This window comes from Pongo pygmaeus, chromosome 12, assembly GCF_028885625.2.
Source record: "Pongo pygmaeus isolate AG05252 chromosome 12, NHGRI_mPonPyg2-v2.0_pri, whole genome shotgun sequence".
Taxonomy (NCBI): Eukaryota; Metazoa; Chordata; class Mammalia; order Primates; family Hominidae; genus Pongo; species Pongo pygmaeus.
The window spans coordinates 43,366,854-43,379,592 of NC_072385.2; the positions used below are offsets into that span (position 1 = coordinate 43,366,854).

The 12,739-nt window shown below is 47.8% G+C and overlaps 1 protein-coding gene across 2 annotated transcripts in view; it reads left to right on the forward strand.

The window, feature by feature from the left end:
• The window catches only part of FBLN7 (fibulin 7), a 54,963-nt gene extending 45,059 nt beyond the window's left edge, over positions 1–9,904 (forward strand). The window contains exons 5-8 of one of the 2 annotated variants that reach the window (XM_054475091.2): positions 3,063–3,200; positions 4,125–4,262; positions 6,897–7,035; positions 8,822–9,904. In XM_054475091.2, coding sequence (XP_054331066.1) covers positions 3,063–3,200; positions 4,125–4,262; positions 6,897–7,035; positions 8,822–9,194 — 788 coding nt within the window. In that variant the 3' untranslated portion in view covers positions 9,195–9,904. The remainder of the gene's footprint in view (positions 1–3,062; positions 3,201–4,124; positions 4,263–6,896; positions 7,036–8,821) is intronic. The other variant, XM_063648557.1, reaches the window with a different exon arrangement.
• The last annotated feature ends 2,835 nt before the right edge of the window (positions 9,905–12,739 follow it).

Consider the following 12,739-nt stretch of genomic DNA (forward strand, 5'->3'; position numbering starts at 1 on the left):
CTCGAGGAGTATCTTTGTGGCGTTCTCTGTATTTCCTGAATCTGAATGTTGGCCTGCCTTGCTAGATTGGGGAAGTTCTCCTGGATAATATCCTGCAGAGTGTTTTCCAACTTGTTTCCATTCTCCCCGTCACTTTCAGGTACACCAATCAGACGTAGATTTGGTCTTTTCACATAGTCCCACATTTCTTGGAGGCTTTGCTCGTTTCTTTTTATTCTTTTTTCTCTAAACTTCCCTTCTCGCTTCATTTCATTCATTTCATCTTCCAGGGCTGATACCCTTTCTTCCATTTGATCGCATCGGCTCCTGAGGCTTCTGCATTCTTCACGTAGTTCTTGAGCCTTGGTTTTCAGCTCCATTAGCTCCTTTAAGCACTTCTCTGTATTGGTTATTCTAGTTATACATTCTTCTAAATTTTTTTCAAAGTTTTCAACTTCTTTGCCTTTGGTTTGAATATCCTCCCGTAGCTCGGAGTAATTTGATCGTCTGAAGCCTTCTTCTCTCAGCTCGTCAAAGTCATTTTCCGTCCAGCTTTGTTCCGTTGCTGGTGAGGTACTGCGTTCCTTTGGAGGAGGAGAGGTACTCTGGTTTTTAGAGTTTCCAGTTTTTCTGCTCTGTTTTTTCCCCATCTTTGTGGTTTTATCTACTTTTGGTCTTTGATGATGGTGATGTACAGATGGGTTTTTGGTGTGGATGTCCTTTCTGTTAGTTTTCCTTCTAACAGACAGAACCCTCAGCTGCAGGTCTGTTGGAGTACCTGGCCGGCCGTGTGAGGTGTCAGTCTGCCCCTGCTGGGGGGTGCCTCCCAGTTAGGCTGCTCGGGGGTCAGGGGTCAGGGACCCACTTGAGGAGGCAGTCAGCCCGTTCTCAGATCTCCAGCTGCGTGCTGGGAGAACCACTGCTCTCCTCACAGCTGTCAGACAGGGACATTTAAGTCTGCAGAGGTTACTGCTGTCTTTTTGTTTGTCTGTGTCCTGCCCCCAGAGGTGGAGCCTACAGAGGCAGGCAGGCCTCCTTGAGCTGTGGTGGGCTCCACCCAGTTCAAGCTTCCAGGCTGCTTTGTTTACCTAAGCGAGCCTGGGCAATGGCGGGCGCCCCTCCCCCAGCCTCGCTGCTGACTTGCTGTTTGATCTCAGACTGCTGTGCTAGCAATCAGCGAGACTCCGTGGGCGTAGGACCCTCTGAGCCAGGTGCAGGCTATACTCTCCTGGGGCACCGTTTCCTAAGCCCGTTGGAAAAGCACAGTATTCGGGTGGGAGTGGCCCGATTTTCCAGGTGCCGTCTGTCACCCCTGGAAGGGGAACTCCCTGACCCCTTGCGCTTCCCGAGTGAGGCAATGCCTCGCCCCTGCTTCGGCTGGCGCACGGTGCGCTCACCCACTGACCTGCGCCCACTGTCTGGCACTCCCTAGTGAGATGAACACGGTACCTCAGATGGAAATGCAGAAATCACCCGTCTTCTGCGTCGCTCGCGCTGGGAGCTGCAGACCGGAGCTGTTCCTATTCGGCCATCTTGGCTCCTCCGAACAGATACTTCTCAAAAGAAAACCTACATCTGGCCAACAAGCATATGAAAAAAAAACTCCATATTGCTGATGATTAAAGAAATGCAAATCAAAACTATCTGGTGTGAGATACCATCTCACAGCAGTCAGAATGGCTATTATTAAAAAGTAAAAAAGTAACAGATCCTGGAGAGGTTGTGGAGAAAAGGAAACCCTTATACACTGTTGGTGGGAGTGTAAATTAGTTCAACCATTGTGGAAAGCAGTATGGTTGTTTCTCAAAGACCTAAAAGCAGAACTACCACTTGACCCAGCAATCCTATTACTGGGTATATACCCAGAGCAACATAAAACGTTCTAGCATAAAGACACATGCACTCAAATATTCGTTGCAGCACTGTTCACAATAGCAAAGACATGGAACCAACCTAAATGTTCGTCAATAACAGACTGGATAAAGAAAATGTGGTACATGGGGCCAGGCGCGGTGGCTCACACTTGTAATTCCAGCACTTTGGGAGGCTGAGGCAGGCAGATCACGAGGTCAGGAGATCAAGACCATCCTGGCTAACACGGTGAAACCCCGTCTCTACTAAAAAAATACAAAAAATTAGGCCGGTGTGGTGGCGGGCACCTGTAGTCCCAGCTACTGCGGAGGCTGAGGCAGGAGAATGGCATGAACCCGGGAGGCAGAGCTTGCAGTGAGCGGAGATCGCACCACTGCACTCCAGCCTGGACCACAGAGTGAGACTCCGTCTCAAAAAAAAAAAAAAAAAAAAAAAGAAAATGTGGTACATATACACTATGGAATATTATGCAGTCACAAAAAAGAATGAGATCATGTCTTTTGTGGAAACATGGATGGAGCTGGAGGCTACTATCCTTAGCAAACTAAGGTAGGAACAGAAAACCAAATACTGCATGTTCTCACTTATAAGTGGGAGCTAATTGATAAGAACTTATGAACACAAAGAAGGAAACAACAGACACTGTGGTCTACTCGAGGGGTTGGGGAGGAGGGAGAGGAGCAGAAAAGGTAACTATTGGGTACTGGGCTTAATACCTGGGTGATGTGTACAACAATCCCCTGTGACACGTGTTTATCTATGTAACAAACCTTCACATGTTGAAGGTCTTCAAACCTAAAATTAAAAATAATAAAATAAACAAAAAATACAAACACACAAAAAGAAACAAAAAATAGTGTCCCATGGTTTATACTCTAGTGATCACTGTTAGAATTTTGGGGTGTTCAAGTCTTTTTAAGTGAAAACGTGGATTTGCCCTAGCTGTCCTTCTCGGGGTGCAGCTTGGTGGCCTGCATTTTCATGCACCCTTCTATTCGAGTGCGCTTCCTGTCCTGCGCCCTCTTTGGGTGGGCCCTGGACGGGTCGTCTGGGTTTGTGGTTAATTACTTGTCTTTCCTTTCCCTACTCCAGAGTAAGCTCTTTGAGAAGGGGCCGTGCCTCCGTCTTGGTTCTGCTCCCGGCCCCTACCCAAGGTTGGGCCCACGGCAGGTGCGCCAGGGCCCGGCACTGAGCGTGTCTTCTCCCCGCAGCCGCCCCCGAGGGCAGTGTGGCCGGCGACTCTGCCTTCAGCCGCGCGCCGCGCTGTGCGCAGGTGGAGCGGGCTCAGCACTGCAGCTGCGAGGCCGGATTCCACCTGAGCGGCGCCGCCGGCGACAGCGTCTGCCAGGGTAGGCGCGGGCTCCGCCAGGACACTGGGGACAGCACGGGGAGGACATGGGGCGGGGAAGGGGCTCTCACCCACCGTCCTCCTGCCGGCACGGGTGGTTTTCTGCGCGCGGTCTCAGAAGGCCTGGCCACTTTGCATTATAGGTAAGTGTTGACCTAATGATTGCTAGAAGGCAGCTAATTCATAGAAATCAGAGCTCGCCCCACCTCAGAACCTGGTCCAGCCTATGCGCAAGCCACACGCGCTTGGTTCAGGAGGGCCTTGAGACCCTCCATCCCCTCCGTCCTGGCTGGAGTCACATCTACGGGTGGCAAGGAGGAGCTTAAATCGCTGTGTTGGTAGAGAGGGCCCGGAGCTGGGTAGGGGTGTGGGACTCATTCCTTGGTCCCCTCTGGGCTTAGCTTTCCTGACGGCTCAGTTTGCTGTGCTCTCCTGATTACCAGAGTTCTCTCCCCAAACAACGCAAAGCAGGAGTTCAAATCTGAGATCTGGTCAGTTGGTGCTAATAGCCTCATTTTACAGCACAGAAAGGAGGCCCTCTTATTCCATTCCCAAAGATAAAGAGAGTTAACATGGGGCTGTTAACCCATCCCTACTTTCTGGGAATAGGCTTGATTTGCCAGCCTCTGCAAGGTCTCCCCAGGTGTCTTCAACCTAAGACAGTGATGCCCTTCTAGGGCCTAGCACGTCAGCTCCCTCTCACTCCTCCTTTTAGCCCTCTGGGCCCTCGGCTTAGGAGAAAGGGAAGCACACCTGCTCCTCTTGTGAGTGCTCTGCTGGGGGTAGGGCATGGCGGCTTCCCGAGGCCCAGCCACTTAACTGCAGCTGCCATTGCCTCCAGGAATTGAGGCATGACTGTTCTGGGTCACAGTGGCAACACTTGCTGCATGGCTCCTGAAGTCACAGTGAGCACTTCTGTCTGCAGATGTGAACGAGTGTGAGCTCTACGGGCAGGAGGGGCGCCCCCGGCTCTGCATGCACACCTGCGTGAACACCCCGGGCTCTTACCGTTGCACCTGCCCCAGTGGATACCGAACTCTGGCCGACGGGAAGAGCTGTGAGGGTGAGTGAGGCTACAGAGTGTCGTCTGCACCCAGCCACCTGCTGCTGTGGTGAACCCCCAGGACCTCACAATCGGGAGTGAGGGGGTTAGGAGAGTCACAGTTTCAGATACATTCGATTTTTAAAAAGCCACCGGCCAAAGGGTTTCTCAAAGGTCAGGCCACATCATCATCTACATAAATAGGAAAATGAGTTCCTTAAACATCTTGGCAACTAGTCTTTTCTGACTTTATTTGAGTAAATGGGTTTTTTTTTTTTTTTCTTCAAGGTCTGGTCAGTTCTACCCACTCAACAATTCCTTCAGCTGGGGCTGGGCCTAAAGGCAGAGTGGCCAGGTGGTCACCCATGTCATGTAATCTGGAGGAACCCATGAGACTCCATGACCCTGTGTGGCCACCTGTAAGTCCACCTCTGAAAGGGGCAGCACCTTACAGGCACTTATGTCTTAGTGAGGTCGGGCTCTACAGCACCAGCCTTGTCTGATGGTAGCTGAGGACAACAAGGGAGGCGGAGCACCCAGGGAGGGACAAGAGTCGGGGGCATCACTACCCCTGGCTTGTGAGGTACAGGAAGTGAGGGGGCTTTTCAGAGCCTGATAGATTGTGGCTCTGATCAAGGACACAGCCTCCATCAGAACCACATCCAGGCAGGTCAGGACTCCTCAGGCTGGGTCACTGTCATTTGCCAACCCCAGCTGAAAACCAGTCAGCCTCTCAGGTGCAGAGAGTGGGTTGGGGGGCAGGGGTGCAGATGGAAAATAACTGGCTCAGGTTTCACCCCAGTGCTGACTCCTGTCCATCAGCAGTGGCTTCCTGGAGGACCGGGTTGAGGTTTCTGAGGCTGATTCCTGGCAGAGTGGGAAAGAACATCTTAAGCTGACAAGGAATGTCTGCAGCAGGGATGGGAAGCACCTAAGAGATCAGGAAGCATGTGTGCAGAGTGGGTTGGTTGTAGAACAGAGAGGCTGAGAACCCTCGCAACAGTCACCATCATCACTACAGGACAAGTCCCAGGGACGCTGGGTGCCTAACAGGAAGCCTCCTGTGTTTCCCCACCTCCACTTAGGGAAAATACAGATGTCAATTGATGTAGACATGCTGAATCTCCACATGAGCTGAGTCACAGCACACATCTCAGGCCTGAAGCCCAAGCGGGATCATCCTGACCCTTGGCCCTTAAACCACCGTGCTGTAGTGGGCCTTTCGGGGGGACTGGTTCTGCTCCTGCAGGCATACCTCACGCTAGGAGGGTGGACAGCCCCACCTCCCCAGCTGGACTTACCCCATGGAAACAGGACACAGGGGAGCCCCGCTGGCTCCAGACAACAGCTCTGACCCACCAAGGGAGAACGGGAGAAGAGAGGGCAGAGGGCTCCTCCATGGGCTGACGTGGGAATGTGAGGGGAGAGGTGGCTCCCCGGTGACATCCCATTGGGGCCCCGCTGCAGGGCTCTGAGGAGTGGGTGACCTGGGGCTGGAGCAGGAGAAGGCATCCAGATAGCCACCCACACTCCCTCCCTCCCACAGTGCTCACGAAGGCCCACCTGGGGTTGCTTGGGGTTGGGAAGGACGGCCTCCAGCTGGGGAGACTCTCTGGATGTCTGCAAAGGGAGCAGAGAACTCATACAAATCATGATATTGAGGTGTCTGCACTCGCATGGATGAGGCTGGCAGGGAAGACTTTCTAGAAGATTCTAATTTAAAAAGTGTATATATATAGTATATATATGTATATGGTATATATATGGTATATATATGGTATATATGGTGTATATATGGTATATATATGGTATATATACACCATATATAACATATATGGTATATATATGGTATATATACACCATATATAACATATATGGTATATATATGTATGTATATATACACCATATATAACATATATGGTGTATATATGTATGTATATATACACCATATATAACATATATGGTGTATATATGTATGTATATATACACCATATATGTATAACATATATGTTATATATGGTGTATATATGTTATATGTGTATATGTGTATATATACATGTACATATATGTATATGTATATACACACCATATATATGTTATATATATGTATATATGTGTGTATATATACACCATATATATACCATGTTATGGTATACCATATATATGTATATATGTGATATATATACATATATGTTGTATATATATACCACATATATACATATATATACATGTATATATACACCATATATAATACATATACATATATACACACCATATATATACATATACATATATATACACACACACACGTATGAAAAATAACAGCCATGGAGGGTAATGGGGCACTTGGGCTGAGAAGCAGACAGGTCTGAGAGAAGTATTGTGACCAGTAACACTCACCTGGTGCTTTCCACCATCCCTGCCACCTGTCATACCCCAGGGAAAGAGGACAGGATCCCAGGGAGGGGCGTTCCCTGACATTTCCTCAGGGCCCTGATTCCACACAGTTAAGGAAGGCAGGCTTTCTGCTTTAAGAATAAGTGCCAGGAGCAGGGAGCACCACATTACAGGGCCTGCAGGGCCTCTCATGTGGTTCTGTCTGCAATGGAGGGAAGGACTGGGCGATTCTCACCCGTTGTATGTCCCGTATCTCAGATGTGGATGAATGTGTGGGCCTGCAGCCGGTATGCCCCCAAGGGACCACGTGCATCAACACCAGTGGAAGCTTCCAGTGCGTCAGCCCTGAGTGCCCCGAGGGCAGTGGCAATGTGAGCTATGTGAAGACATCTCCATTGTGAGTATCTCCAGGGCATGCACACCCTCACCCAGCCCTCCAAGTGTGGCTGGGCTGGATGTTTCCTAGAGGTTCTTGGGAGAAGGTACAGTTATACCATAGAAAGATGAGAGGCAGGAGGCTGGGAGGCTGGTGTCTCTGAATTTCCATTTCCCCTTAGTGGTTGCATTTAATGTGTTGCTGCTCTGGAGAAATAAGAACCCCATTCCCCATGGGAGTAATATATTAAGTGCTCCCCCACTGCATAGAGGTTGATGGGGTTGCTGCCACCCGAGGATGGCAAAGCCAGGGCAGGCACTGAAGGGAAGAAGCTGTTGGTGACATTACCCTGATAAACCCATAGCAGCCCAGGAGACAGGTATAGATCACATGGATTTGGGAGGTGACAGCATTCACATAGCCAGGAACTACAGACTCCCTTGAGTTACACTGCATATCACGTGCACCCTGCATTGTATCGCTCTGCTTTTCCAATAGTACTAGAAGGTTCTACATCTAGTAACTGCAACTCTTAAACAGCAAGTAGAGCTTTTTTTATTTTTTAAGTTGGGAGATGGGCCTTTAAGGGAAATGACTACAGCTATCACAAAGCACATATATTTTCTCTCAAAAAGAGATCACAACAGCCCTAGCATTGTCTTTAAAATGAAGTAACAGCCATGGAGGGTAACTTAATTATTTGAATTGCTGTTGAGTTAAAGCAGATTAGAAGCATCAAGAAAGTTAGTGGCATTGAAGCATGGCAGTTTTTAGAGAGAGTGAAGACATCAGAACCTTCCTCATGGAGTCACTCGGTGAAGGGATGGGGAACCTGTCTATTATGGCCTCTGGGGCATTCGACCAACAGCTGGATGTGACAGTTGACTGCATAATCATGATGCTACAGAATCACCAAATATACTAGATTGCATTTGTCTTTTAACAAGATAAATATCGAAAGCATTTCCACAAGACCCTCTTTCCAAATGATTAAGGAAAACAGGGCTTCCTGCGTTAAGAATACACGTGATGGCCGGGCACAGTGGCTTATGCCTATAATTCGAGCACTTTGGGAGGCCGAGGAGGGCAGATCACTTGAGATCAGGAGTTCGAGACCAGCCTGGCCAGCATGGAGAAACCCTGTCTCTACCAAAAATACAAAAATTAGCTGGGCGTGGTGGCGGGCACCTGTAATCCCAGCTACCCAGGAGGCTGAGGCAGGAGAATCACTTGAGCCTGGGAGGCGGAGGTTGCAGAGAGCCGAGATCATGCCACTGCACTCCAGCCTGGGTGACAGAGTGAGACTCTGTCTAAAAATAAATAAATAAAATACATGCTGCTGTGTTTAGGAAGTTCACCGTACACCGTGTGGGAAGCACTGCATTACAGGATGTTCCTGGCTAACTGCTGAGGTCCTACCATTACTGAGTGAGGTCGCAGCATATGGAGAAAGGGCACCTGGTTTGAATATCAGCATTGCCATCGTTATTTAATATTCCCAGGCTTTATTTTTCTGTAAAAATGATAGTAATAGCATAAATAAACATATCTGCACGCACATACACACGTACACAGGTGGGCAGGGAGCACCCTTGAGCAGGAACAGAAGCAGCAGCCCTTCCTTTGCCATGCCTGACACCAGCTACATTCACTCGTCTGCAGCTCCATAGCTCCTGGGTGAAGGACCCGTGGCTGGGAAAGGTCATCTAGGTGGCCTCTGCAAGAGGGCAGGTGGGCAGCCGGGTCAGAGCAGCCCTTCATGAGACTCCCCAAGGCTGACTGCCTCCATTTTGCCTCTCCGCTCCAGCCAGTGTGAGCGGAACCCCTGCCCCATGGACAGCAGGCCCTGCCGCCATCTGCCCAAGACCATCTCCTTCCATTACCTCTCTCTGCCTTCCAACCTGAAGACGCCCATCACGCTCTTCCGCATGGCCACAGCCTCTGCCCCCGGCCGAGCTGGGCCCAACAGCCTGCGGTTTGGGATCGTGGGTGGGAACAGCCGCGGCCACTTTGTGATGCAGCGTTCAGACCGGCAGACTGGGGAGCTGATCCTCGTGCAGACCCTGGAGGGGCCTCAGACGCTGGAGGTGGACGTCGACATGTCGGAATACCTGGACCGCTCCTTCCAGGCCAACCATGTGTCCAAGGTCACCATCTTTGTATCCCCCTATGACTTCTAAGGGTACACAGGGACACTGGGGTGTGGAGAGCTGACCTCATTTCTCTTCCCCGAAGGCTCAGCTTCGGGCACTGACTGCGTGGATCCTCCCGCCTGTTCCTGCCCTCTCGCCAGTGCACCCAGGCTTCTAGGGCAGCGTTGCACGGCGTCCCATGGAATAGCACAGAAGAGCAGCCACAAAACTCAACTGCTGCCATCACTGTTTTTTTTTTTTTTTTTTCCTGCTTTGAGGCCCTTCCCTTAGATTATGCACTAACTTTCTTAAAACTTTTTCATTCAGGGGATGGGTGGCTTTCCAAAATGCTGTGCAAATGGCCTTGTGAGTTTGAACTAGCTGGGGAGAGAAAAGGTGGCAATGTGTGTCAGGTGACTATCAGCCCTTCTGCATTTTTATAGCCAGGCTTGCTATGAATGAAGCGGTTCTAGTCGTGCGGGGGGCCTAGTCATGCCTCTGTGCATGTGGCATAGGAAGTGGAGTCTTCTCCCATGACCCAGCACGTTGTTCTTATCTGCCTTTTCCTCTGTGACATGCCTGCCTGCCTTCTCATCAGAGAGTCACAGGAGGGCCTTAGATCCCACGCAGATCCTTCTAGACCAAGGACCCATTGTTAAAAGCATGGATTCTGCCTGAGTTACTTCCCTTTTGAGAAATCATATCTCAAATACATAAGCTGGTAATATAACTGAAAAAATAAAAGCGATTGCTCCTTCCTGCCTGCCTGACTTCTACCTGAGCATGAGACAGCCCACTTCCTTCTAGGAGGCGATGGCTGGCTCTCTTCCTGTCTGGGTTGAATACACTGGAATAAATGAGTCAGAGAACACAGAGGTGATGTTTGGGACTGTTGCACAATACAAATTTGTTTTGACCACATGGGAGATTGGTAAGGACAATACCTGGCCGTGGAGAGTTTAGGAAAGTGCTTGAGTTGTCATAGATTCCATGGCCTTTTGTTTCTGATGAATTCACTACAGGGTGACGCCCTCCAGGTGATCAAAGAGAGAAAACACTGGCCAGAGCTGAGTGGGGTGTGGTAGGATGGGGTGTGGGGTAGGGTGGGGAAGATCATTCAAGCTAAAACTTAAGAGGTAGAGAAGCTGTAAGAAAGTTTCATTATCTAATTGCATGTCAAGCTGCTGGTGAGATTTCATCACACATATTTTATTTAAATCTTTGTATTTGCCCTGGTATGAGATGGAGCCAGAAGTATGTCACTAGTTCAATGATCAAGCCCTACATCAAGATGGTTTCTGAGATGGTTTATTCTTGTACTGTTTTTTGGACAAAGGTTGAGACACAGTCAAGAGTTGCTTTTGAAATTTTTCTTCTCCCATGGGCTCAGCTGCAATCTCTGTCTAACAACAGAAAAAGGACCTGCAAACTAAAGTCACAAGACTTCATTAAAACATTATCCACAGCCTTATGTTTCTAAATGTAGCTATGCTGGGCCAGAAGCCTGCACACCACCCAGTCCCATGTGCGCAACACCAGGCGGAAGAGTCTAAGGGCCTGGCCAGGTTCCTGAATGGGAGATGTCACAGCTATGGGCTAGGGAGAGCCCACACATCACACACATCATATGTGAGATATGATGAGATATGATGTGGGATATATGTGGGATATATTGAGATATGATGTGTTCAGGGGGACAAGCCTCTCACATCCCAGAAGGTGGGGAGTGTTTGGGGAGTCTCCAGAGCAGGTGCCCTCTAAACTGGTATATGATAGAACTTTGATGCCAAACAGCCCAGTTTAAAGCAACAATTTCCATCACCAAGATCTGCCATCATCAAACCTGCTTCCCACTGATGAAATCACGCACCCAGCCCCGGTCCCCACAGCACCAAAGTATAAATGGCTGACTGCTTAGGATGTGGATGATGGCTGTGGACGATGATGGCTGGGCACTTCTTGTGGATGATGTGGATGATGGGTCTTTTGTGGATAATGGCTGGGCACTTCTCCCTGTGGAGTGTCTTGTTCTCTGTATGCTCTCTCCTCACTCTCCTCTATGGAATCAACTTTTATTTTGTCCTTTCAGAGCCCCACTCTGTACTAAGAGTAACTAGTGGTTAACCAGTATTCATTTGCACCCCTTTCCAGGTAATATAGTTTCATATTATTTGAGGGAGGGGCTTTAAGACTTTTTATCATGCAAAGTTGCAAACATATGCAAAAGTAGAAAGAATAGTATAATGAACCCCATGTCTGAATCAGTAGCTTCATCAATGAACACATGGCCAACTTGTTTGATCTACTATCACCCCACCTCATGATGATTTCAAAGTAGATCCAATCCTATCATTTCATCTATAAATATTTTAGAATGTATCTCTAAAAGACAACTTTTAAAAAAAGGATAACCAAAATACTATTCACATCTAAAACATTAATTCCTTGATACCTTTAAATATTCAGCCATTGTTGACATTTCTCTGAGTGGCTTATATTTTTTGGTTTACTTGCAGTAGGTCTATACACTGTAATTTATTGATATGCCTTTTAAGTCTTTTTTTAATCTGTAGCAGTGGGTCTCACACTTCAGCATATATTGGAATAATCTGAAGGTTTGTTGGAAGACAAAATATAGGGTCATTTATATTGTAGAATTTTTCACAGTATGAGTTTTTCTGAGTGCATCTCTGTCTTCTCTATTTCTTGTAAGTCTAGAGAGTTAGTCAGATTCAAGTTAGATTTATTTAGGCAAGACTACTTTATTGGTGGTGACAGATCCTTCCAGTAGGAGGAGCAAAATATCTGGTTGCCTCTCTTTTCTGATGTCAGCACCCGCTGATTGCACAGATCCATTACTTCTGTAGGGGTTGCAATTAATATTCTAGTGCTATTGATTTTTTCATTGTTTATTAGCTGACATACTTTATAAAGAGAAACATACTCTCATCAGTTATTTGGTTACCCTGAGATTTGGTTTGTATGAGAAAAGTAGGATTGATTCTTGGCTTTCCTCCCTTTATTTTTCAGTTTTCAAAATGAGGTGGTTCACAGGCATCTTTCCAATATGCCCTCTGAGAGTTGTTTTCTTCTTTGAGTACATTATGAACTCATGGTTGAAACATACCTGATGTTATCATGTGTGTTATCATCTGTATTAATAGTAATTACAGTTACTGTCTTTGTTTTTGCTCAAATTGTTCTATCTTTGGTTCTTGGGAGCTGCTTTGAGGTGGCTGATTCCTTTTGACATGACCCTAGTAGTCTTTTTCATCTTGTATATTTTCTGTCCCTGCCCTGAAATCAGCTGTTTTCCCCCAATAATCCCTGGTTCCTTCTAGTGGGGAATGGTAATTAGACATCAAGGTCTGGGCGCTCAGAGTGCTCATTGGTAGTGGTTACATCATAGTTTCTTGGCTTTAGTGGCTAGAGCTAGGAAATATGTATTATTAATATTTTTTAGGATAAAACACTACATGAGTTCATGCTGATACTTCCAATTTAATTCAGGACTACTGGCGGTTTTATGTTGTTTAGAGGGGAGAACTGGCATAGGGACAGGGTCTCTCTGTGTCACTCAGAGTGGACTGCAA